Source organism: Aphelocoma coerulescens, chromosome 9 (assembly GCF_041296385.1).
Source record: "Aphelocoma coerulescens isolate FSJ_1873_10779 chromosome 9, UR_Acoe_1.0, whole genome shotgun sequence".
Taxonomy (NCBI): domain Eukaryota; kingdom Metazoa; phylum Chordata; class Aves; order Passeriformes; family Corvidae; genus Aphelocoma; species Aphelocoma coerulescens.
The window spans coordinates 3,038,717-3,063,485 of NC_091023.1; the positions used below are offsets into that span (position 1 = coordinate 3,038,717).

General features: G+C 51.2%; 2 protein-coding genes across 2 annotated transcripts; both read right to left on the reverse strand.

The window, feature by feature from the left end:
* Positions 1 to 1,391: 1,391 nt before the first annotated feature.
* SRPRB (SRP receptor subunit beta) lies at positions 1,392 to 9,098 on the reverse strand. The gene is made up of 7 exons (XM_069024978.1): positions 8,956 to 9,098; positions 8,728 to 8,822; positions 7,774 to 7,851; positions 6,019 to 6,101; positions 5,369 to 5,505; positions 4,487 to 4,541; positions 1,392 to 3,751 (listed from the first exon to the last, which is right to left on the reverse strand). The coding sequence occupies exons 1-7, from the start codon at positions 9,059 to 9,061 to the stop codon at positions 3,535 to 3,537; spliced, it is 771 nt and encodes a 256-aa protein (XP_068881079.1). The 5' UTR covers positions 9,062 to 9,098; the 3' UTR covers positions 1,392 to 3,534.
* A 1,937-nt stretch (positions 9,099 to 11,035) lies between these two features.
* Positions 11,036 to 23,779, reverse strand: TF (transferrin). Its single transcript, XM_069024973.1, has 17 exons — positions 23,651 to 23,779; positions 21,386 to 21,549; positions 21,094 to 21,202; positions 19,714 to 19,905; positions 19,383 to 19,518; positions 19,053 to 19,108; positions 17,873 to 18,042; positions 17,566 to 17,752; positions 16,416 to 16,570; positions 16,198 to 16,291; positions 15,523 to 15,552; positions 14,706 to 14,864; positions 13,407 to 13,551; positions 12,875 to 12,939; positions 12,579 to 12,763; positions 11,676 to 11,862; positions 11,036 to 11,281 (listed from the first exon to the last, which is right to left on the reverse strand). Exons 1-17 carry the CDS (start codon positions 23,691 to 23,693, stop codon positions 11,244 to 11,246), a joined length of 2,115 nt encoding a protein of 704 aa, XP_068881074.1. The 5' UTR covers positions 23,694 to 23,779; the 3' UTR covers positions 11,036 to 11,243.
* Between the last annotated feature and the right edge of the window lie 990 nt (positions 23,780 to 24,769).

The following is a 24,769-nucleotide window of genomic DNA, read 5'->3' on the forward strand; positions in this document are numbered from 1 at the left end:
TGGGGTCCTTCTCACCCTTCACTGCTTTGCTGTTTTGGTTGTTTCACACCCCTCAGGTGGGTTTTGGTGGGTTCTGTTGGTCCACATTATGATGGGGTTGTTACAGACCACAATCTGCTCCAGCATTTTAAAGTAATGTTTTAACTGCAGCTTTGCCTATTCTAACTATTATTAATGATCTTTACTATTATTATTGATCAGACTGTCAGCTCCAGATTTCCCTCTGATCCATCTCTGCCTGACACAGCACAGCCATAGGGTTCACATCAAGTTCAACCCAAGGCCTAACAATTCCAGCTACTTATGTCAAGCACTGAGCTACTTTAAAATCCTGTAATTTTTTCAATTACAGAGGGCTCTGGGCAGGGTACAGTGGGTTTGGGGATTTCTTTCAGGGGTTTTCTGGGGTGAATGTATTCAGGCCCTGCTATCCTTACCCCATGGCTTTTCCCTGTGCTCTTGGCCCTGCTGCATCCATGCTCACGGAGGGAGTTGAGGGAAAGGAGAGGACAAGAGGGGATCTGCCCTGGATTTGCTCTGGATCAGCAAAGCCTTCAGGAAAAACAGCCCTCTCCATGTTATCCCTATTCCTGTTCCCACTCCACCTGGCAGATTTTCCCTGAACACCCACCTGACCCTCCCTAACTTCCTTCACTTCTTTGACACCAGGGGTAACGTCCAGCAGGACAAGCCCCAGGATGGGCTGGTCACAAAGTGCATGAGGTGGCCCAAATGGGGCCAACAGAAGCTCCTGGCCCCAAAGGTGCCGGGGTGGTGGCTCTGTGCACAGGGATGGTCACAGCTGGAACACCTTGGAAACCACACCCCCCTCAGGATACTGATGTGCAGGCATTGTTACTTTTGCTTTCTTTGCCTTTCAGCAATCTCTCCTCCTCTTTCAGGTTTCTGCTGTCCCAGTTATCACTGTGCTCATCGTTCTCCTCCAAAAACATCTGCCTTTTCCAGGGGAACAGCTTGCAGTGCAATCCATAGGAAAAAACATTGACCAAAAGAGCTTTAGCACAGTGAGGGCCTCAGTCCCTGGGGATGTGTGAACACAGTGGGTTCCTGACTCAGGGTCAGGCAGCTGGAGCAAGAAGGGGCTGAGTTTATCACATCCCACTGTCCTGCCAAAGCCATCCCAAAGCAGCCCTGCCAAGCTGCAGCCTCAGGAGCAGCACGCCCAGCCAGCAGAGCCACGGGCTGGGAACAAGGTCACAAGAGCAAAGAACAAAGCACAGAGCTGACTGGGGAATAAAGAGAAACAAGAAAACAACACTCAAGAGTTTCCAGTTCTGCTCTTTTCCCTCGGCCACTGGGGAAAACCAGCCCTGAATATTTAACAAGTCATGGAGCGAGGACCAAAGAACTCCTGGAGTTCTGCTCTGTGCTCCGGCACAAGTGGCTCGGCCGTGGCCGTGCAGCCACTCCCCATCCTGGGAAAGCTGAGGAACCTCATCTCCATCCAGCACAGCCACAGGGTGCCACAGCCACCTCCAGGGCAGAGCAGCACTGCTCTGTCACCACAGCCACCACAGCTGGCTGGAGCATTCCTGTGCACATCATTTTTTGTTATGCTTTGTGGGCGTTTTTCGCTGTGTGATTATCAATTTATCAATTAGTCGGGCCAAGGAGTAAACACAACACCAAGAAAAACCCAACCCCAAAGCCCTGTGTGTGCAGAAAACAATGTTTTTTGACAACACAGACCTGGCCACAGAGCAGGAAGGTTGATCCCCAACACTGTGCTGAGCAGGAGCAGAGCCCCATCCATGTGGATCTGACACCGCTGGGAGGAGCCAAGGCAAACACACAGAGTGAAGCAAGACTTGAGGACAAACATTTAAGCAAAAGAGAATTTACTTAAGGAATACTTTTTAAAAGAATAACTTAAAACCCACCATGGCCTCATGGTATCTCCCCCCCTCCCCCCCCCCCGCTTAAGCTGAGGCTGGTGCTTGGCCTCTCTGCATCTTTGCAAGAACAGCCACAAAAAGAAACAGCAATTTTTCACCCAAAACCACTTCAGCATTATGGATTCCAAGCAGGCAGCCCAAGACCTCCAGCTAAAGGAGTTCAAAGCATGACAAACATGTTCCAACAGGACTCTGCCTGCAGGAAACAGAAGAATGTTAACGTGTTTGGTAAATATCACCCTCCCCACCTCCTGCACGGATGGTTCCTGAGGCTGGAAATGCAAGGACCAGCTTCATTACAGGCACAGAGCTTTGCTGAAGGCTGTTCCTGCTCTTCCCAACAACTTGGCAATGCTGCAGGGAGGCAGGAAAAGCCCCAGAGAAGGAAAAGAACACAGATGCAGAGAAAAAAAGAGAAAAAAAAGAGAACAGATGAGTTGAGTGATGAAGGAGGCATCAAACCACGGGGGAGAGGGGGCTGCAAACTACAAAAAGGGTCTGCCAGGAGCCAGCCACCTCCTCGACCCTAAAGCAACAGGGGAAGCCACAAAGAAAGGGAAAATGTCACTGCACGAGGACTCTGCAATGTGCAGTGAGACACAAACTGGGAAAACCTCCCCTTTCTTTCTTTCCCCTCTTCCTTGAGCATCTCCATCAGGAGGAGGAAGCACACGCACGTGCTGGCAGCTCCTTGACTTTCCCTCTCACTCTGCCACAAGTGCTGACTAATTAGACACAAAGACAGACTTTCCTGCAGCCACGGGAGCAGGAGGCAGCAGGAGCCTGCACAGCAAGTGCCTGGCACAACAGGTCCCACACTGGATGCAGGTATGGATCTGAAATTGTGCCCATCTCACAGGTTCGTGCCATGACCCCCCGCAGCTCTGCCACTCTTAAGAGTGTTCCTTCGTGGCTGTAGGAGGAGAGCCTGGAAGGAGAAGCAGAGTGAAGCTTTCAGGACACAGCCCTCAGCTGACAAAAAACTCCCAGGAGCTGATCAACAGAGGAAATCGCCAGCCATGGGCCCAGAGCTGGGCCCAGGGAGTAAAGCAGGGCAGGCAGCCTGGTTTGGGCATTTCCCACTCCTCCAGCCCCACAGAAATGGGGCTGCACCAGTTTGGAAAAATGGGAAGGTAGAGACGAAGAGGAAACCAGCTTTTTATACTCTCTCAATGCCTGCCTAACTTAGGGAGCTCCCCAGCAGCCCCAGCCATAAGGCAGTCAGTGGCTCTGAGAGGCAGCAGGAGTCTAAACCACAGCAGGAAACACCAGGCACACTCCAGTCTCTAAAACTCACCTGGCCAGTGCACTCCCTCCTAATTTGCTTGGCAACTACCAAATGAAAGCCTAAAGATTAAGGAAAAAGAGAAGCCCAGAGGGTCAGCAGGCCAGAGGAGGGCAAGGGAAGAGGGCAGAGGATAAAAACATTGCAGCATGAAGGGACAGTCAGAGGGAATCACACCAGCAATTGTCACGTCCCTCCCAAGCCCACGAGCAGCAGAGGAAGACACCACAGTGCTAACTTCCAGCTGAAGTTCCTTCTTTTTACATCAAGATGAGATGTGAGTGCTCCAGACCACCTTTTTCCCTTCAGCCCCCCAGCCCTGTCGGTCTCTGTTCAGGCCACCTTCACCAGCCACTTCTCGAGGCCCTCCAAGTCAGCCTCTCCCTCCTCTCCCTTGCTGCCTCGAGCACTGCACTCCACAAATTCCACCTTCATGGGCAGCTGGGAGAAGTCGAAGTCCTTGCCCTTCTTCCCCAGCTGGGCAGGGCCCCCTGTGGCTGAGCCATCCAGGCTGGTGGGGGCTGCAGAGCGGGTCACCCGCAGGGTATTGCTGCAGGGAGAGAAGAGAAAGGGTCAGGAAGGAAGCAGCAGGGGAGTATCACCTGCACCACGGCTCTGAGATGTTCGGGATCCAGCTCTGCCAGCAGGATGCCAAGGACACGAGGCCCAGCACTGCCCTGTCAGGCTCAGCCAGGGCCTTTGGCCACTGTTGGAAGGCACAAGTGCAGCGGCTCAGGGGAGTAGGAGGGCACTCAGGGAGAGGTGCTCAGACAGGTCTGGTTTTGTAATAAAGGACACCAAAAGTCAGATGGTGATGGTGTCCTTAGCCCAATTTATCCACAGGGAACACTGGAATAACCATGCCTGACAGGACATGGTAACTACCTAGAAATCCAACACCTACACACAGGAAGCTGGCAAATGCTCAACATCAGAACAAGCAATCCTTATTTTCCTGGAGAATGTGAGTATGTGGCAACTGCCTGCTCTGTTAAAAACCTGCAGGCCGGGTATTCAGCCTGGAAGAGGCACAGCACAAATACCTCTGCTGCCGTCTGCTGGGCAAAGGGATTACAGATCCGAGGAATCATTCAGCTTGCAAAAGCCCTCTAAGACCATGGGGTCCAACTGCAAACCCAGCACTGCCAACTCCCAGACCAAACAGACTGTTCCCAGTGCCACAGGGAACTCAGACACGGCTCAAGGGAGCTCACTGAGCACTGAGGGAAGAGAGAAAGGACAAGAGGAAAAGCTCAGAGGGACTGAGATACCATTCCATACTTACAGCTCTTTCTCCAGCTGCTGCTGGATGAGTTTTGCTGATTTTGCCATTGTGACATCTAGAGAGAAGAGAACATGAAATCAGCTCTTTGGTTGTCTGTCAGCACTCAGAACCTGGTTCCTCCTCCTAAAGTAAGGGCAGGTCACACTGTGCAGTCACTGGAGTTACCAGGACAAGGACAGCCGTGCCTGCAGGAGGATGAGGGATGCTGGAGCTTTGGGATCACAGGCATAAATGGGAACAACCCAACAGTCTGATACAATGCAGGGAATTGACTTCTTCTTGCTTACTTCAGAGGATGGGTTTGATGCACCAGCACTCCCTCCTGTCCTGCACTTTCCACCCGTGGCACGCAGAGCCAGAAGGCCTCAGGCAGCTCCTCAGTTAGTGCAGGAAATAACTACAAAACCCAGACCTGATACTGCCCCAAAACATCCAACTGTTACACAGAGACCCACATTTCACTGCAGAACTTACAGGGATCTGAAAACCAACTCTTTTCCAGTAGCTGGATGTTCAGGCTACTCCAGAGAAAACATGGAACCCTGGCAGCTGAACAACTCCTTTTAACTTTGAAGCTGCCAAGTGTGTAGGGATAGCTCCTTATGCTCCAGCTGATCCTATTTCCTGCTGCCTGGAGACTGAGGAACAGCTCTGCACAAAGCAAGCAGAACCAAAAAGCCACGCAAAAGCCTTAATGACACCCACCCAAAGAGCTGCAGCTCTCCCAAGCAGTCCTGCAAACGCTCCTGCTGAGCAGTCAAAGTTTAAACCCAAATTCCAGCCTTCCTTTTGCTGAAATCCCAACTCCCAAGATCAGCAGCCATAACACGAAGCCCTGGCCTGCAGGACTGGCCAGGCCCAACCCCAGGGCAGCCAGGGTACCTTGCTTGTTGCAGGCGATGAGCAGCGCGGGCGCGTTCCTGAGCACGGTGCTGTCCACCAGCACCTGGTACAGGAATTCTGCCACATCCTTCACCTCCCGCTGGAAGGCCACGCTGTCCACCACAAACACGATGGCTCTGGGGCAAGAGGGAAGGACATGTGATGGGGATGAAGCTCTCCAGTCACTTTCCCCTGCAAGTATTCCAGCCTGGGCTGAGATTTCCATATCTGGTCTCACCCAGGCCAAGAGAGGTTCGCAGCATGTGCTGCCCGAAATACACCCCATGGCCAGCTCCAGCAGGAATTTCTCCCCCTGTCAGCCCCAGGATATCCCACATCCCCCAGGCCTCCCTGCTGAGGTAGCTTTGCCTCCTGGTGCACTACAAGCACAGGTAAGTAGGAAATTCATGGTGTGATTTTTGGGATGGTCCTGTGCAGGGTCAGGAGCTGGACTCGATGATCCTTGTGGGTCCCTTCCCACTTGAGATACTCTAAGAAGGCAAAACTGAACCAGCACTACCCCACAGCAGAGCTCTGACTCTTGGGGCACCACCAGCCCAGCTCACAGCATTCCCAGCACCATCACTTGGTATATCCCTTTCCAAAGGATCACCCACCCCCTCCTCCCCTGCTGATCCCCTCCATGTTACCTGGCTGCGGCCTTGAACCTCTCCAAGAACTGCAGCCTCAAACTCTCATGGCCTGGAAGGTCGATCAAGGTCACGTTAGTGCTCTGGAACACAAGCAAGAAGGAATTAACACCACCTGATCCAGGGGTTCCTGTGATCACAGACTGGGGAAAACCAGTCTGACCCTGGATTTGTGTCCTGAAGGCACAATCCCACCTGCCCCTGACACAGAATATCAACCTACAGCCTTACCCATTCACACAAGTCTCCCTAAATACACCGAACTTTGCTGGGAATAACACAAAAATGCCTTTGCAAGAGCCTTTTTCAACCGAAAACTGCAAATGTTTCCCTTCCCAGGAAAGGAAAGGGCCAAAGCCAGGAGGTGGGAGAGAACAAACAGCTGAGCCAGGGCCACGTCACTGCTCTCAAGATAAGGCTGCAGGAGCCCCTTCCTGCCCACTGCTCTAGGGTTTTATTGGAAACCTTGTCTATGATTTTAACAAAAGGATCAAAACAGCAGCAATCTGCCTTGCAGCATTCCACTGCCTCACCCCCTCCAAATACTCGTCTGCTCAATTAAAGAGACACAAAAATGGCAGAGGTTTTTAAAAAACTCTGCATGTCCTCTTACCAAGTTTGTAACCTTATTATCACTGTTGTTAATAGTGACTGAGGAGGTGAAGTTACAAAACCACCCTCTACTTTCAGAATTCACCAGCAGTTAAGGTGCTGCCAGCATGCTGCTCTACCCCCATGTGTGCATCCAGCACAAGGAAGAGATTTCCAGAAGGAAAGAATTGCCAAAAACCTGAAAATAACCAGGTCTGTGACAGCCCAGGACCTAAAAACAACAAAATCCTTTCTGAGACCATATAAAGTGCAGCTGCAGCCTCTGCTTAGACCTGATAGAGCTTTTAAATTCAAGTATTCTAGGGAGAAACAGAAATTACGGCTGAGGAAATAAATCAATTCAACAGAACAGTGAACCCCCACAAATCTCCCTCCTGCTCCAAGCACGCTGCTGAACCCCCAGGTGTGGCTTTCAGTCAGAAAGGTTTCACTACTTGACAAGCAAAGAAAAAAGAACCTGTGGAGCCCAGCAGGCTCTAACACATCCCAGTATTTCCCTACTTTCTCAGCGTGCACTGCCTGGAAAAATCCTGCCCCACACTGGGACCAAACTGGGGCCTGAGCAGCACAAAAGATTCGGGGCAGGTTTGATGCCAGGAAGATTTTTGCCTTTTCTTTTATACCCCTGTTACACCTTTTTACAACTTCTGTATTCTCAGTGCTTTTTGCCTACATTCTTGGACTTGTTTGTTCAGCTAAGAGACTAAATATTTTAGAAGCTTCGTAGCCAGGGATCAGTGTGCCCCAGAGCCCAAGGTCCTCTCCAGAACACATTCTGTAAACCAAGATAGAACCATCCAGGGGAAGGCTCCTTGGGGAGGGGGGCTCACCTGAGCCTCTCATTGGGGAATCTTTGATAGATCTGCTAATTAGTAAACCCTACAATGTTATACCCAATGTTGGGGAGGAAGAAGAACAAAGAGAGAGACATAGATAGACTCGGCGGGGTGCACCTCAATGCACATGACCTGGACATGTACACTTAAGGATCCTTAAAATAAATCCCAAGGTAAAATCCCTTTTCCCCCTCTAACCGTGTGTGACTCTTGATTTTAAGACCAAGAAAAGGCATCAGGTTTAGCAGAGGGAGCAGAGAAAGGCTGCACACCCTCAGCTGAGTGAGAGCTGAAGCTGTGCACTCACCTTGTCCCGGCTGACCCTGTACACGGCGGAGCTGTCGGTGATCGAGGTCTGGGTGTCGCGGTACCGCCCCGACAGCAGCTGGGGGAACAGGCAGGCTTCAGAAAAAACAGCCTGGGAGGCTCCAAACCCTTAAAGCAGGCTCAGCATCACGCTTAATGTACTCAGAAACTGAAATGGTCTGACAGGGGTAATGGGCATCGGAGATCTGATCTCAGTTTCCTGCAGGGAACTATTGCTGGGGTTACTTTCCCCAATTAATTAATAAATGGTCATTAGGGGAAAAATTATGTATTTATATCGTGAATCTCCACTAAAACAAGAAGGAAGAGAGTGTGCCTGCAAATCCTTCAGAGTTTTCCAGCTGGGACCACGGTAACCATGGCTGTGCCCCTTTCGTTTTCAGACTTAACAGTAACAGAATACCAGGGTTGGAAGGGATCCAACAGGATCATCAGTCCAACTCCTGGCCCTGCACAGACACCCCAACAATCCCACCCTGTCCCTGAGAGCATTGTCCAAAGGCTCCTGGAGCTCTGGCAGCCTTGGGGCCGTGCCCATTCCCAGGGGAGCCCGGGCAGTGCCCGACCGCCCTCATAGGAAGAGCCTTTTCCTGAGATCCAGCCTGACCCTCCCTGCCACAGCTCCAGCCGTTCCCTGGGTGCTGTCCCTGGTCCCAGAGAGCAGAGATATGCTCCTGCCCCTCGGGAGGAGCTGCGGACTGCGATGAGGCCAAGTATCGCTAAGCCTTTTACTACGACATATTCAAACCAAAACGCAATTTCTTTTGACACTCCGTGGTAGACAAAACTCGGTCTCCATCCCTCCTTACACCTATAAACCCCAACTTTTAAGTTTCATTGAAAGATTAAAAACCGGACGAACGGGAACTGCTTCAGCTCCGTACGAGAGGCCGCAGCCGGGCAGCCCCCGCGCCGCTCGGAGCCCCCCGCTCACCCGCGCGAAAAGCAGCGTCTTCCCCGCGTCGCAGAGGCCCAGCAGCAGCACGGCCTTCCGGCTACTCCTCCTGCCCTGCACGAACCGCCAGATCACTGCGGGAGAGAGAACGATGAGGAGCAGAAGGGGACACCTGAGCCCGAGGCTGGCGGCACCGGCGCCCCCTCAGCGAGCGCTGGTCGCCGGCAGGCCGCGGGGCGGGGGAAAAGGGAGGTTCCCGCAACTCACGGAAGGTGATGGCGACGGCGATGAGCGCGATGAGCACGGAGAGCACGGCGGGGCCGCGCAGCTCCCGCCGCAGCGCTTCCAGGTGCGGCTCCAGCCCGCCCGCCATGGCCCGCACACGTAGCCACGACGCACTTCCGCTTCCGGCCCCGCGGCACGCCGGGAATGGCGGGGCGTGGGGGCTCATGGGAGCTGTAGTTCTCCCATGAGGAGCTGGGAAGGCGGAGACTCGCTGGGGAAGCCTGGAGAAATATGGAATTGTTCATGCTGGAAAAGCTTTGAGATCGTCGAGTGCAACCTTTCCCCCAGCGCTGCCAAGGCCACCGCTAACCCATGTCCCCAAGTGCCACACACACAGGGCTTTTAAATCCCAGGCAGCTGTGCCAGGGCTGGACAGCTCGCTCTGGGAAGGAATTTTCCTGATGTCCATTCTGAACCTCCCCTGCCCCAGCCTGAGGCCGTTCCCTCTCCTCCTGTCCCTGTTCCCTGGCAGCAGAGCCCGATCCCCCCCGGCTGCCCCCTCCTGTCAGGGACTTGTGCAGAGCCACAAGGTCCCCCCTGAGCCTCCTTTGCTCCAGGCTGAGCCCCTTTCCCAGCTCCCTCAGCCGCTCCTGGGGCTCCAGCCCCTTCCCCAGCTCCGTTCCTTTCCCCAGACACGCTCCAGCTCTCAATGTTTCTCTTGCTGTGAGAGCCCAGAACTGGACACAGCGCTCAAGGTGCCCCACAGGTCCCAGCACAGAGGGACAGTCACTGCTCTGGGCCTGCTGGACACACCATGGCTGGGACAGCCCAGGGGCCATCGGCCTCTTGCCCACCTGAGCACACCTGGGCTCATGTCCAGCCACTGTCACCAGCACCTCCAGGGCATTTTCCAGCTTTCCAGCCACTCTGTCCCCAACCTGGAGCATTCCATGGTGCTGTTTTGCCCCAGGAAGATACGACCCCAGGAAGATCAGGAAGCAGAGCTAGGCTGCCCACAGTGGTGCAGGCTGAGGAGTAGCAGGAATACATTGAAACAAGACAGGTTCAGAGTGGGTATGAGTGGAATTTCCTCCTTTGGGGGCTGCCAGGAGCAAGACAGGCTGCCCAGGGAGGTTGTGGAGTCACCACCAATGGAGGTCAAGCCCTGAGCACCTTGGTTGATCCCTTTCCTTGAGCAGGAGGTTGGACTGGAGACCCCCAGAGGCCCCTTCCAGCTTGAGTGATCCTCTAGCAAGGTTCCTTTTATCCATGCCTTCTGCTTATGGGACAAGGGCTTACCCCTGACATGAAATGCAGATGATGAAGGTTTCTGGGGAGGGGAAAGATTTCTAACTGCAGCCATACTGAGTTGTAGAAACAGCATGTTAGAGGCACCGATTCTTTTTCTTTGCTAGTTTTGAAGAATGGGTTAAAAAGCCACCTGTCCGGTGTATCCATCCTACATAACTTGAGGGACTACATTTCATCCTTTCCTGTCACACTCTGCATTTCTGCCATCCAGGGGGATGTTCATTCAGGCTGGTGGACTTCTCACCACACTTACCATATGCATCCAAAAACCATCAAAATATTCATTCCCTCAAAGTGAGGAGCTTTGTGCTCTCAGCAGCTCCTCCATGCCTGCCTTGCCAGCAGGACTGGGACACCCTGGGTGAGCCCAGGCTGTTCCTCTGGAGCAGAGAGCCTCAGCAGCCCTTTTTGTCTCACCTTTTAATGTTCACTGTGGATCAGAATCAGGCAAAACAAACTACATGTTTGTTTTCAGCACAGAATTAGACAGACTACCAAAACAAACACGTTTTGGAGCAAATCCTGGACTCTCCCTATCGATACAGGTATGTGCTCAATGAGTCCTGCCTTGTGGAAGGGACCGTCACCTGCCAGGGATAATCTGGGCAAAGCAAAAGCACAGAGAGTACAAAGCATCTGTTAATTAGGCTCTAGGGTATATTTAATCCATTTTGCTTTGGCAAATGGTGCCAGACATTTCCCTAAGGCGCAGCAGTAAGTGACAACAGCCACGCTGGTACCTGTCACTGTCCTACGGTGAGAGGCACTGAGGAAGGAATGGGCTTAAGGACCATTTGGAAACAGCTCAGGATGCCCATTTAGAGTTGAGATTTTATTTTTTGCTGTGCTGGCAGCAGAGAATTGTAAAGTGTCAAAGAGCCACTTTCAGAGTGATGAGGGCGGGCAGAGAAAGCAGCGAAGGCAGAGGGCCCTCCGCAGGTCAGTGTTCGGTGCTGAGGACACGAGAGGAGTCATGGACTGAGGTTTTCTCCCCCACTTCGAGGATCCTTCTCATCTCACTACTTGTCCTCAAGGAAGGTGCACACCTGGAGAAGATCTGGAAAGGAAAAGGACAGGGAGAAGTTCAGATCCTGCCTTTAAGCACTCCCATCCCACCAGCACACACCCAGCCATGCCAACCTTGTCACCACATGGAAAACCCACGGTGTGCCACAAAAAAAGAGCTTTAACCACAAATCCCAGTGAACCCACACTGCTGGGTCCAGGGAGTTCTCTGTGTCATTTCTCAAAGTCCATATTTTCTAAAGGTGAGGAACAGTCTTTTATTCACGTCTTTAAGTCTGTTCTCAGTTCACCCACGGAACTTTGAGAAAAGAATATTGACATCCTCATGCTTAAAAGGCATTGAATGGACAGTCCCAGAAGAAACTGCTCATGCCTGCAAGGTAAGAACTGCAATTCAGGACTTCCTCTGGGGCTGCTCCAGTTACCTGATGGATTGCAGGTGTTGAGGCTGGCAAGTGAAGAATAGTATTTATCTCCGAGGAATTCCTTGTACGATATTCCATCACGGAGCTTGACCAGGCACTTTGTCCGGTCTTTAAACAGAAGATCCTTGGATTCATATGCAAACATATTGAAATCTTTATTCTTGGTCCCTTTTGCTCCAAACAGTCTCTGAAATAAAGGCACGAAGAGGAGAGAAGTAGAAAGCTGGCCTAGCTCTTGCTCTTGGTTCTTCACCGTCAGCCTGGGGAACTCCAAGCCAGGCTCTAGAAATTTAGGATTGAACCTTCTGTCTGTATGCTTAGAGGAGGGATTGCTCACTGGTAGGCACATTTTCTTCCCCCATTTTAGCCTGTCCCTGTGTGCAGAGATGCTGCCAGCAGGTCCTGTAACTTAACCATGAATAGAAGCAAAAGGACCCAAGCGCCTCTCACCAGACGCTGATGGTGGAGCCAACATTAATGTTTGCAGGGAGAAACAGAGATGGTTTAGCCTGGTTATGGTCAGCCCAGTGGCTGTAGGACTGTGTGTGTGGGTGCAGGGAGGCTGCTGTTGGGGTTGAGCCTGACCCAGCTGTGGCACAGACCAGGCACCACAGAGGAGTTTCTGAGACGCCCCAGCAAGAGCAGAGCCCAGAAAGGAGGTGATAAACTCATGTCACACAAGTATAGCATGACAGCAGCAACCACTGCAATGCCACTGCTACCTAAAGGTGTGCTTGCTGAGGTGGCAGAGGAGAAAGAGCACTTGGGAAGGGATGGAGGAAGGGGAGGCCAAAGGACAAGGCTGTCCCCCCACAGCAGTGAGGTAAGATCTTCCACCTTACGCTGACTTGGGGAAAATCAGAGCAACCCCACAATATTTCTTCCACTCTCAGCACTACAAACCTCTTGATTCTCCAGCAGCTCACGGACTTGTTGTGCTTTCTCAGGACGTGTCACCACAGCATGGGTAGGGACTTTGGCCAGGTTGCATCTCCTGTAATCCATGACATTTGCCCGCTGCCCGTCAGTGCACAGCAACTCAAACTGGTCCATTTTCAGATCTTTGGCCCAGCTTTCTGTGTTTTTGCCTTTAAAGAGAATGGATTTGGAGATTCAGAGATCCTGTGTAGCAGGAGAGCATCAACCCCAACACCACCTAAGCAATAATGCAGATGGGGAAGGCAGCCCTGAGCACGTACCGTCAGTGTTCTCCTCAACGATGGAATGCTTGATGAAGGCCACATCCCCCTGCTCAACCAGACACCTGGGAAGTAGGAAAAGAGGCCAGTGATGTGGGTGCTTGAATCCTGTCCCTTTCCCACAAATTTGACTTAGACTTGAGTCTTACTCTGTACAATTAATCTCCAAGGACAGCCAGGTCTAGGAGCCCTGCCACAAATATTTTAAATATATCTGAAACACAGTCTTTACACTCCTTATTTAGGTTAAAAAGAGGAGCACTTCTGACATTGTGGGAGGGTTTGTGTCTTTCTGGGTTTGCCTGGAGGCAGCAGGACATGAGTTTTACAGGAGGTAAACCTGATATTTTACATCAATTTTCAGAAAGCAAAGGAAAAGCATGTGGCATATGTATAAAATTACAACGGTGTAATGGAGAAAAAGAGTAGCTCAGCAAATTAGTGTCGACACGAGGCTGTACTTCACCTGTGAGCTGCCCTCTGTGGTCAGCCCCAGGGTACCTGAGGCAGCCTGGGTGTCCCCAGCACGTACCTAAAAGCTCCGGTGTATCCATAGTACTGCTCGTGGCTGCTGGCCACACACCTCTCCGGAGGGACCCCCCCTGAGCCCTTGCAGAGCTGGCAGAGGCGGGATGTAGGAGGAGACCCAGGAGCACAGCCCTGGCTGAAGTATTCATCTGGAGGCAGGAATAGGAGAAATTCACTTTTGCTGCCCTGAGAAGTTAGGTTTTATTTTAATAACATGTTCTCTCCCTGAGTTTGTGTTAGCGCTCACTGGGGAGCTGGAAACGGGCTGGGAGAAGGAGCATGACCTGGTGGGCAACAAATCATGTGCACCCAGCTTTCACCAGGGAACTTGGGTCCTGTTATTATTGATAATTGTTGTTACGGTTGCCCAGAGAAGCTGTGGCTGCCCCTGGATCCCTGGAAGTGTTCCAGGCCAGGTTGGAGCACTGGGACAGTGGGAGGTGTCCCTGCCCATGGCAGGGGATGGAACAGGATGGGCTTTAAGGTCCCTTCCCACCCAAATCATTCTGTGATTCTGTGATGAAGCAGGGCCTAAGGCTCAAGTGCAAAAGGCACTATCTTGGAATAAAAAGAGGATTGTTTTCCATGCAAACCATTCTCAGCTCACACAGAGCCAGCCCGAGCCTCCACGGCCTTTATGGGTCAGCAGAATTGCATTTGGCAGCAATGCCAGAGCTCTTGGGGTAGAAGGGACGGTGGGAAAGGATGGCAGGAGGATAGAGAAGCCAAGAGTAAAACTCACTGACACGAATATCTTCATGTGGTTAGAGACTTCCTTTTAATAACTATAGGCTTACTTTGTCTTGGTTGATAATATTGATAACGTTTCCAAATTATTTGTGTTGGACCATAACTCTCAATGGATTCTCAGGCAGTCAGATCAGTCCCTTTAAGTTTCTTGAATGAAGATCAGCCTCTGTCCCCTGTTCTCAGCCCTTCCCCTCCCTTTTAAGTTTCATCCTTTATCCCCACTCCACACCCTGCACAAGCACCAGGCCCCTGTGGGGCAGCCCATATTCCCTTTTTGGGAATGCCTCTTGGGCTGCTGCAAAAGGGAGGGGAGAGATGTGAAAAGAAAGCAAAGACCCCCCCAAAACAGATGTTGTGCCATATCTTACTCTGAAGCAGACACCAAAAGCCTAAAATTTTGCTCAGTGAAACCTTAACAGAGCCTTCTCCATTTCCTCCCTCCAGGAGGGAATCTTTGAGGCACGAGAAACTTTGAAAACCAGATGAAGGATGGTAAAACCCTTTTTGTGAGCAGATTCCCAGCTCAAAGAACTGGATGCCAAAGTGGACTCACCGAAGTTGCAGCTGCCTGTCCTGTTGTGGATCAGGCCCATGGGGATGTTCCAGCCAGCAGTTCTCCCCACGGCAGTGTGGCACGACTTCTTGCCCTGCAGGTTGTTCCAGTTGATATCCCTGTCAAACTTCTTCACAACAGCCACAGCAAAGTAGGTTGCTTTCAGAAGATAAAATAGAGAGGAATGAAGGCCTGACCCAAGGATCCTGCAGTGATCCCTTAGGAGAGAGCACTGGCTTCATTTGGGAAAGGGCACCTATGAGCAGTACAGAATTACTTTGTGCTTATAAATACTTTGCCAGGCAGCAGCAATGGAAGAGTTTGTAGATGTGATGCATCTACTTCCACCATGCTCCTGGGACATTATTATCCCTGACAGTTCCCTGCCCTCCAAAGCTCTGACACCTGGGGATGTGAGAAGGCTACAGCAAGACACACATGAGGATTTCTTATCCACTCCTGATTTCTTATTCTCTCCTTTAGCAAAGGACAAAACTCTTCCCTCCTCTCCCTCTTTCCATTCCTAGAAAGAACAATTTCCTCATGCTGCAGCCCAGAGCCTCCTTCTCTGTTCACAGCCCTGACACTGTTGTGATGTGACCACACCAATCTCTGCCACTACCAAATGCTTCACCTTGATCTTATTGCAGCCCCTGACTTTCCCTCTGACTGCTAAACCTATCTCCTAAATTCTAATATCTACACTGGACATTCTTTGGGTGGAGACTGGCTATTTCTTCTCCACTCAGGACTCATATCTACTTTTCTACTTATATCCCTCTGGACTGTTTTCTGTCCCTCTGTTGGCAGTTATTACCTGGTTCTTCTCCTGATTCGCAGTGATTATCTGTGGGAGGGGAGAAGAAAAAGATGATGTGTTAAAGACATCTCAAATCCAAAAGAAGAATCGAGCTCACTTGATTTCTGGAGAAATTCTTTTGTAGAAGTGACCCTTTCAAGTAACATCAGCAGAACAAAGCACAGCCTCCAAGCTGTTCCTCTGAGCTGAAACAAGCAGTTTTACCAAGGCTGCTGCTAAAGGACCAGGGCATCCTAATTAAAACAAAGAAGAGTTCCTGACTATTCCTGCCTGCTCTGCCAGGGCTGTTCCACTTTCATGGAAAGACAAGGCATGCAATGGTGAGCAGTTACCTCAGAGCACCGTGTGTTAGGTTGGATATCAGGAAAGCTTCTCCCCCCAGAGGGTGCTGGGCACTGCCCAGGCTCCCCAGGGAATGGGCACGGCCCTGAGGCTGCCAGAGCTCCAGGAGAGTTTGAACAACATTCTCAGGGACAGGGTGGGATTGTTGGGGTGTCTGTGCAGGGCCAGGAGCTGAATGATGATCCCAGTGGGTCCCTTCCAAACCAGGATATTCTGTGCTTTCTGCAGGATGCAGCACTGCAGCTGCTTTGTAAGATTCCAGAATAAAACCGGCACTTTGGCACCAGCCCATTCCCCACCACCTGGACCCTGAGACAGGGCTGTGCTTACCCTCATAGCTCTCTGCCATCACTGGCACCAAGCCACACATGCCAGCAGTGTAGACAAAGCCTCCATCTAAGCTGATGGCATCTGCTTCACCTTTCTGCAAGGGAAAGGTGCAGAAATGAAACGCTGCACGTCCCCAGGCCAGCGCTTTTCAGAGCTCAGATGGTGAAAGAAGCCTCTGGGAAGTTCACAGTGAGAAGAAAAGAGGAAAAAAGCTCTACCATGATCTTTGTGATGCATTCCTTGGTGTCCTCTGCCACAACACACTCCACCTCCCCCTTGCTCATCACGCTCCAGACGTCACACTTCTTCTTCTCATCCCTGCCAATCGCACACCACTGTGTCTTGTTGCCTCTGCGGCTGGGGGTCAGGCGGTCTGCAAGGGCAGCGCAGGGAGAAAGGGAGAACAAGGATGAGCCCTGTGGAACCACATCCCAGCTGCAAGGGACTCAGCCACGCACTGCACACACCAACCTGCTGCTGCTCAGGGCAAGGAGTTCTTGTTAATTAAGCCCTGGGCTGGCAAGAATAGAAAAGGTGATTCTTGAGCTGAAGGAGGCTCAAAAATCAGCTTGCAGGTCAGAAAGGTGAAGTTCTGCCTAACACAAGCCATTCAGGCAGATTTCTCTCAGCTAAGACAGCACAACCACTGATAGTGTATTATCACAATGCCCATGTGATAATAGTACTTGGAATTGCTGCCTGTAATATGTCCCACATTTCTGCACTCCTCACAGCCCAGACAGCCACGAGACTAAGACCAGGCTGAGCTGGAAAATTACAGCCTAGTTATGTTTCTGTAAAACAGCACTTGAATAATCTGGTTTGATGCTATGTGAAGTCCATTTACCCCCCCTCCATAAATGCTACTTCACAGAAGTGAAGTACTTTAAATTGTACTATGAATTCTAAGTGGGCTTCAGAGATCATTTGTGGGATGTTTGACTCTCAGAAAGCTATCAGAAAATGCTTGATGAGTCTAGATAGAAATAAAGGACATTGTTTCCCTCAAGTGTCTGAACCTGGTGTCCTGGGATGTTCCTTCTTTTTATATCCCAGAAATGGCTTTTCTAAGGAGCAGTTTTGACCATGCCCAATCTCTACCACCATGTCTACCACTCCAGTGTGTGGAGCTTGTGTAGATTTTCCCTATTTGTCAGTGTGGTGATGACATTATTTTGGGTTTGGATACAACAAATTCCTGTGTTGATGTAAGTGAAGTTTGTGAAGGTTCTGTGATTTCACAGGAAATATTTTGCAGAGGATACAGTCTGAAAAAATCACGTTCCTTTTGCCTGGTTGTATTTGTCAATGCCAGCTCTTCCACATAGCCCATGCTGACATTACATTGGTGTTTGATATCCTACCTACCTTTCTGGAGGCTCTGGACAGCACTGTAATACTCAAAGCCCAGGTAGAGCTGGGCATCCATCAGTGATGGGATTTGCTTGAGCTGTACTGCAGAGTCTTTGAAGAGCAAGTCTTTGAGGCCTGGGTCCTTCTTGCCAGGTGGCCCAAAGAGGTGGAAGGTGCTGGTTGTGCCCACGCCAAATTTTTCCTGCCACAAGGGAAAAATAATCAGCAAATGACCACACCAAAACTCTTGGAAGGCTGGAGAAAGCAATCAAAACCAGAGGACAGGGGATGTTAGAGGAAGGAAAGGAGAGCTTGGTGATACCTGTGCTTTGGAGAGGAAGTTCCAGATGTCATTGACCTTGGTGTCATCTCGAGCCACAACGGCGTGAGCAGGAACCCTGGCCCAGTGACAGGCCTTGTAGTTGTCCACGGGCTGGCGGGTGCCATCCAGACACAGGAGCTCGTACTCATCCTTCTCAGTTGGGGCATTTTCTGAAGGAAGGGAGGAACCATGAGTTGTGTCACCATGAAAACAGACAGAAAGGCCAGGGTGGGGAAGCTTTGTAATTCATTTATTTCTGCAGAAGACAGGTTGCAGGCACCCCCCTTGCAATGGGGTCATCGTGGGCACATGAAGGCAATGCCTTTGGAAGAGAGATCACCTCTGCTTCTGCCATAACTAACCCAACAGTACGAGGATTTATGCACAGAGGGATACAAATAGGTTTCCAAACACCATACAAATGGATTGAACAGGTCAGCAGCTGCACATGGTCTGTGAAGGCCAGTAGGTGACTAATGTCAAGGCTGAAGACAAAGCCCAGGACTGAGATCACAAGGTTAGAGGAGAATTCAAGTGTGAAGGGACTTTTGAATATCCCTGGTCAAGGCAGGGAGAGACCAGGGTGTTCCAGGTAGATCTTGAAACCCTTCAAGGATGGAGAGTGCACAGCTGTCCTGGACAACCTATCCCAGTGCTTCACTGTCCTCAAGGGGAAAAAAATTCCCCTTGTATCTGGTCCCCAGGCTGATCAAGCCCATCCCACAGAGCACCTCCTTGCAGGACAGTTCTCCCTGCCCCATGACCACCTTGGTGACCCTCCACTGATCTCACTGCAGGTCCTGGGTGTGCCAGGCCATCTTTGGTCTCCACAGAGTTAGTAAACTCTTGCTGTGGGCTGAATTCCCTCCAAAATCCCTCCCAGAGGGATGGGTGACCTGCTCCATTGCTCACATCACAGCTGGCTCTGAGATACAGCACCAAGCAGGTTTTTCAGCTACAAAGAAGAACCTCAGAGAAGAAAACGTGGATCCACCATAATCCTATTTCTCAGTAACAAAGATGAGTCAGTTCACAATGTGCAAAACCTTTTTCAAGAGATGAAAGAGGGGTTTGGGCCTGGAGAGGAATGAAAGCTGCACAGTGTAGACAAATTGTAGGATGGAGTGGCAGCGAGAGGTGGGACTGGAAAGAGGAGAAATGAGGGATCTTGCAAGTGTACCTTGAACAGTTGTGTGTTTCACAAAAGCCACCTCTCCTTTCCCATCTTTTAGACAGCTGCAGGTGGGAGGAACAGAAGAGAAGTTAGAAAAACAGACATTGTGACTCCCCATCTCCTGTTTCAGCAAATTATTTTTGGCATAAACTGCAGCCATAGAGGAATGGTCTTCCCAAAAAAAAGCTATGCTGGAAGGCAAGAAATTGTAATGGCAGAGAAGTAATTCAGTCTCCTCAGGACCCCTGATTCCAACACAGCCCTCCTTGGTATAACAAAAACGTGCATGTGTCAGGGCTAGAATGTTTCCCCAAAGGAAAAATAACTCTCACTCACTGAAAAGCCCCAGAATATCCAGAATAAGGTCCTGTACGGGACATTTTGGTCTTGGCATCCCCCTTGCACTGACGGTACAGTTTGGGTTCAGTGGTGACACCAGGAACGCAGCTGGCAGAGAAGAAATTGGCCACGGCTGTGGAGGAGAAGGGAGCAATAGTTGGTCAAAAATTCACTTTTAGGAGGACTGGGAAGGGAAGGGATCCACAAGAAATGTCAGTGCCCTGCGAGCTACCTCTGGATGCCCGCAGAAGATTGGGCAACACCCCTTTCACCGTAACACCAGCCCTGGCTGAACTCCCACGGCCGATGTCGCCGTGCCCCAGCTCACCTTGCTCGATGGAGCCCGAGTCTTTGCCATCCCACTCGATGTCCCCACGGTGGGTCAGTATCCCAATGGGGATAACCCAGCCAGCCGACCTGCCCAGGCCCGTGTGGCACGAGGTCTTGCCCTGCAGCTCATTGATGGAGAAGCCTGTTCCTTTCTTCACAACGGCCACGGCGTAGTAGCTGGTAGTGGAGCCTGCAGTGCAGGAAAAAGGAATAAAGCAATGAGAAAAGAGGACTTAGGGACATTTGAAATCCTGCTAAACCCCCAGTTTTCAGGGAATAAAGTGCTGCACTTCCAAACAATCAGAGATTTGGTTGAACGCTTGTGGTTTCCTCATTTTCTTAGGCGTGAGCTACGCTGCCGATATTGAACTAATGCTGCACATTACAGCTTACAGTAAGTGACCTGAAAATGCTACCGTGCTCAAGGTGCCCCAGTTCTGGAAGGAACTTCAACAAATCTTTTTGCAAGTCTCCATTGGCAAGTCTCTTCTCAAATGCCATTTCCCATGGACGCCTTGTGAGACTGAAACTCCATATTTAGTCTTTAGAATTTTACCCAGTCTGTCACATGCTCCATATGGATACAATGGCTGAGTTTTGGGGGTGGTAGAGACCTCAGCCTTCCATTTAATACCTTTTCCTTAGCCACCTCATTGGGAATGACTCTGCCATGTTGCTTTGATCCTGAATATTGTGTACAAACAGCCTGAACTCCAGGGAAGAGGTCAAAAGAGATTGGGAGCTTTGGATGTGGTGGGGAAATAGCATTGGTTTGGCTCCCAGGAGAAAGATGGGAGACATGAAGGATGGTAGAGTGAGTGAGTAGGGATGGAGCCGTGGATCTAACTCCGATCAGAAGGGATTGTCACAGAGCCCTTTTCATGCTTCTCTTCTTTTTTCCTGGGGATTGCCTGCATTTCTCACCTCAGTGATCTCAACTGGGTGTCCCTCCCAACCACTAGTAATGCTGCTGCCTCTCCAACCATTTTTTTTTCTGTCTTGATGACTGCACAGGAAATCACAGAACTTATCTGTGCCTCCTAGCTCCGTGTTTTACTCACAGAGTTCAAGGCCTCTGAAAGCAGATCTCTGGGACCAGCACAGTTTTTATGCCATGCTTCAGGAGGACCATGATTTCTGCTCATGGGATCAGAGACCTTCACTGCAGCAAATGGCCAGAAATGGGGCCTGGATCCTGTAGCCAAGGGGTGATGATTCACATTTTGCCCCCCAGGCCTTCCCCTCTGGGAGCTGGAAGCCAGGGGCAATATCTTGGACCCCCAACCAAAACATGTGGGAACTCTGCTTGGAAAGGATGGCCTTTGCACTCTCAGTTTGTTACCACCACCTGGCTTAAAAATATTGCATGGAAATGTACCTTCACTGTGTTCATAGACCTCAGCAGCGATGGGCTTCAGCTTGTAGGGAGCAAGACCTGCCTCAAAAATTTGACCTCCATCCAAGCTAATGGCATCTGCTTCGTTATTCTAAACAGCAAAGAGATTTCATCAATTAACAAAGAGCAGGAAAAGCACTTCCCAGAGTCTCTCCTGGATCCTTGTGTATAACAGGGGGATCACAGGTAACAACCAGTGATTGAAAGGAAACTCCATCTCCCAGTGTAACAGGCTGCTGAATCTTCCCAGCACAGGAATTTGCTGCCCACTCACCGAAATGGCTTTTATGCAGTCGAGGTACGATGCTTTCTGCAGGCAACTGAAAGCAAAGTTCTCGTCTTGCATGTGGTCCCTCAGGCTATTGCATTTTTTCTCTTCTGCTGAGGATATTGTGCACCACCTGATGCTTGGCTTTTGGGGAGCAGCAAAACACAGAGCTGTAGAAAGAACCAGAAATAAATAGTCTCAGAGAAGTAGAAAAGCATTGATTGAAGAGAAACAGCATCTCTGTGAGCACAAGGTCAAGGTTCCCTGTGAGCACAAGGTCAGTGGCTCCCTGTGGTCACGGCCTTGGGTGATGGCCACATGCAGGATCTCCCAAGCCATGCAGGAAGGTAATTTCTTTCTTTCTTGCCTGACGTGTGCTCTGTCAGGAACATCTGGAATGATCATTCCTGGCCCTGGACTATCATCATTCAAGCAGCCTGGACTCACAGCAACATCCACAGGATTAGGAGAACAAATCCACACACTTCAATAGAAATCAAGCTCAAGCCTTTGCAAAAACGGAGAGAAAAGTTGGAGCGCTGAAGCAGTGCCTGTGCCAATAGGCCAGAGGGGGAGCAGCTCTGACCTGGTGAGGCTGTGTGCAGTGCACTGCCACTCTCACCTCCTTGGCAGCTGAATGATCTGATATCCTGAACTGTCTCTGTGCCTCACCTCCTCCACTGCACCCCAGGAGAGATGCCATAGCACCACCACAGTCCTGACATGAGTCCCCCCCACCAGTAAAGGCAGCTGAATGGCTGCTCTGGTGGACCAGAGCAAAGCAAAGGCCTCAGCTGGATGCAGGTTCATGTCTCCTCCAGAAACCTGAACCCAGAAATGCTGGAAACTTGCAGTTCAAGGATGTGGCCAGCCTGTGCTGACACTTCACCTTCACTCTGCCCCTTCTGGGCAGGGTTGTGCAGACCAAGAGGCCACTTGCACCACTCTGTCCCTCCAAACCCTCGATGGCACATTTCATCCAAACACCTCCAGATTAACCTGCGTCATTTCCATTTTCTCTTTCATCTCAGAAACAGCCTGTCTTTACTTGATTTTCAAGCCTTCCAGTGGAGGTGCTGAATTTGGCCACAGGGAGGATCCTTAGCCTCAATTCTTATGGCCATCACCTCTTTATTCATATGTGTTTCAAGTTCATCATACATTTTTCAAGCCTTGGCTGCACAAAGCCATGGTCACCTTAACCTAATACTGGCAACCATCCTGCCTGGGGCAGAGGCTGGATGGAGACCTCCTGAGGGAGTCAGCCCAGCTGCACTGGTGACACTGGGAAAGTAATAGGAGCCTGAGTGCCCTGGCCACTGTCACAGACCTTTTGGGTGACCTTTTGTCTCTTTCCATGCAGGGGAGGAAGAGGAGGAACCATTAGGAAAATATCTTCACGTGCTAATGTTCAGCAGAGGTGCTGAAGGACTTCCTGAAGCCAGAGGCACAGGGAGCACTTCCTGCCAGAGGACATTAATCACCACCACACTTTATGGGGGATCAGAGGAGACCTGCTGCCTATTCCAGGAAGGAGATCCCTCTTTCCCTGTCCCCGCATCGGGTGCAGACAGCAGTCTCCTTGCCGAGGCTATCAGCCCATTGCCTGCCAGAGCTGAGAGCAGCGAAAGAGGAAAGAATCACTCCAAGCAGAGCCAGCCCTGCAGCAGCACAAATTTGGCATAAAACACGCAGGAGCCCGAGCAAAATGCAGCTGCAGCAGCAGGACAGAGCAGCGCAGGAGCAGAGTGGGGAGCACACCGCATCTTTCATTATTTAAGCTCTATTTTATCGTCACTGCCCTTAGGTTTAACCAAACACGTGCACAAGCTCGGCAGGCAGGGCTTGCAATAGTTTCTCCCCCCTGGCTGAGCCCGTGCTCCTCTCCCAGCACAGCAGTTGGCCGGAGGATGATTTTTGCCTTCAGCCCGTGACAGCAGGAGCGCGGAGCCTGTGCCAAGCATTCCCCTCCGTGGTGGTGGCAGAGGAGCATCCCTCCTCCTTGCAAAGTGGGTATCGGCAGCGTGGGGAGCTGCAGCCCTCCCTCCACCCCGGGCTGGCCCAAGCTGCGGTCAGTAGCACTCAGAATACCGATCTCCTTGACAGATCCAGGGTGCCAAAGCAAGCACCGCTTTATGTCCCGGCTTTTCCTTAACAGCTGCCTGCTCTGGCACATGCTGCAGCTCTAAAACAGCCTCGCCTGGGGGAAGCCTGGGGTCCACGGAGGTTCTGACTTCCTTCCCCCAAAGGCTGCTTTCAGCAGACACTTACCCACTATCCCGAGGGACAGCACAGTGAAGAGTGCGAGTTTCATGCTGGAGGAGGGGGTCGGGTGCCGAGGGGAGCGTGAAGCAGCCTTGGTCACAGACCGTCCCCTCCAAGTCTGTGATGGCTCTGGAACCGCTTGCTGCCCCTTTTATAGAGGAACAACCTTGGCTGTGTTTGCAGAAGCAATGACCTAACACTGTTTGTCCTTCCTTGTTTCTCAATAGCTCCTAAGTCGCCCCCCTCCCTGGATCAGCCCACTTTTAGGAAGCCTTTCACTTTGGCACTGAACCCTTCCGCAGGCGGGAGGCAAGCAGGGCACAGCGCTTTGCGTTTTACAAGGGGCTTCAGATGGAAAATTCCCAAGCTGTGCCATTTGAATTCTCCTGCGGGCTGAAACGCCGCAGGAGGGGCTATTTTCTTTGTGCTGCCTACCCCCTGCCTTGCCCAGAACTAATCTCAAAAAGTCCCTGCTGGATCCAGAGCTGAGTTTTGTGTGTTTGCCAGTAACTGCTGCTGAGGTGCCCGTCGGCCCTTGGCTCGCAGCACCGAGTGCTTGCCCGCTCCCTTGCGTGCTCCTGGCAATGGCAGTGGAGTTGAAAGGCAGTAAATGATTCTTACACGTGATCTGGTAAAAAAAAAAAAAAAAAAAGCCAACAGCAGTGACCAGACAGCTCAATAAGTGCCCCGCAGACAAAAGGAAGCATCACGCTGCATTTTGGTAAATGTTTGGGATGAACCTGGGAAGAAATGCTGAGATTAGCAGTCAGCCTCTTCCCACTTCCTCTGCAAACCTTCTCCATCCGATTGTGTCACTCCTGGCCTGTACCCTTGGGGCCAGTGGGGCATGGCTTGGTTTATGAAGGGCAGCCTTTGTGATGCTGTCCCAGCCTTCATGTTCCCATCTTTGCTGCTGGGTACAGGACCAACTTCAGCCTTTGGCACATACACACCAACTGAGAATTCCCTGGACCATGTCAGCCAGCCCTTGAGCCCTAACAGCATCCCTAGACCACTGCTAGGGCTGGTCCACTCACCCTGTCCACCCGACAGAAGCTACAGGTTTGCTGTTGGAAGCCCAGCCAGGAGGTCCAGCTCCCAGGCTTGCTTTCAAGAGCACGAGCC

What these genes read in the sequence shown, in the direction of transcription:
- TF (XM_069024973.1), bottom strand. Translation starts at nt 23,693, where the DNA reads ATGAAACTCGCACTCTTCACTGTGCTGTCCCTCGGGATAGTGG. An exon ending in GGATATTCTGGGGCTTTTCA is followed by an intron (nt 19,109 to 19,382) that starts GTGAGTGAGAGT and finishes TCCCACCTGCAG; the next exon opens with CTGTCTAAAAGATGGGAAAG. An exon ending in GAAACACACAACTGTTCAAG is followed by an intron (nt 18,043 to 19,052) that starts GTACACTTGCAA and finishes CCCTTCCTTCAG; the next exon opens with AAAATGCCCCAACTGAGAAG.
- SRPRB (XM_069024978.1), bottom strand. Translation starts at nt 9,061, where the DNA reads ATGGCGGGCGGGCTGGAGCCGCACCTGGAAGCGCTGCGGCGGGAGCTG. An exon ending in AGGTTCAAGGCCGCAGCCAG is followed by an intron (nt 5,506 to 6,018) that starts GTAACATGGAGG and finishes CTCTTGCCCCAG; the next exon opens with AGCCATCGTGTTTGTGGTGG. An exon ending in CAGCAGCTGGAGAAAGAGCT is followed by an intron (nt 3,752 to 4,486) that starts GTAAGTATGGAA and finishes CTCTCCCTGCAG; the next exon opens with CAATACCCTGCGGGTGACCC.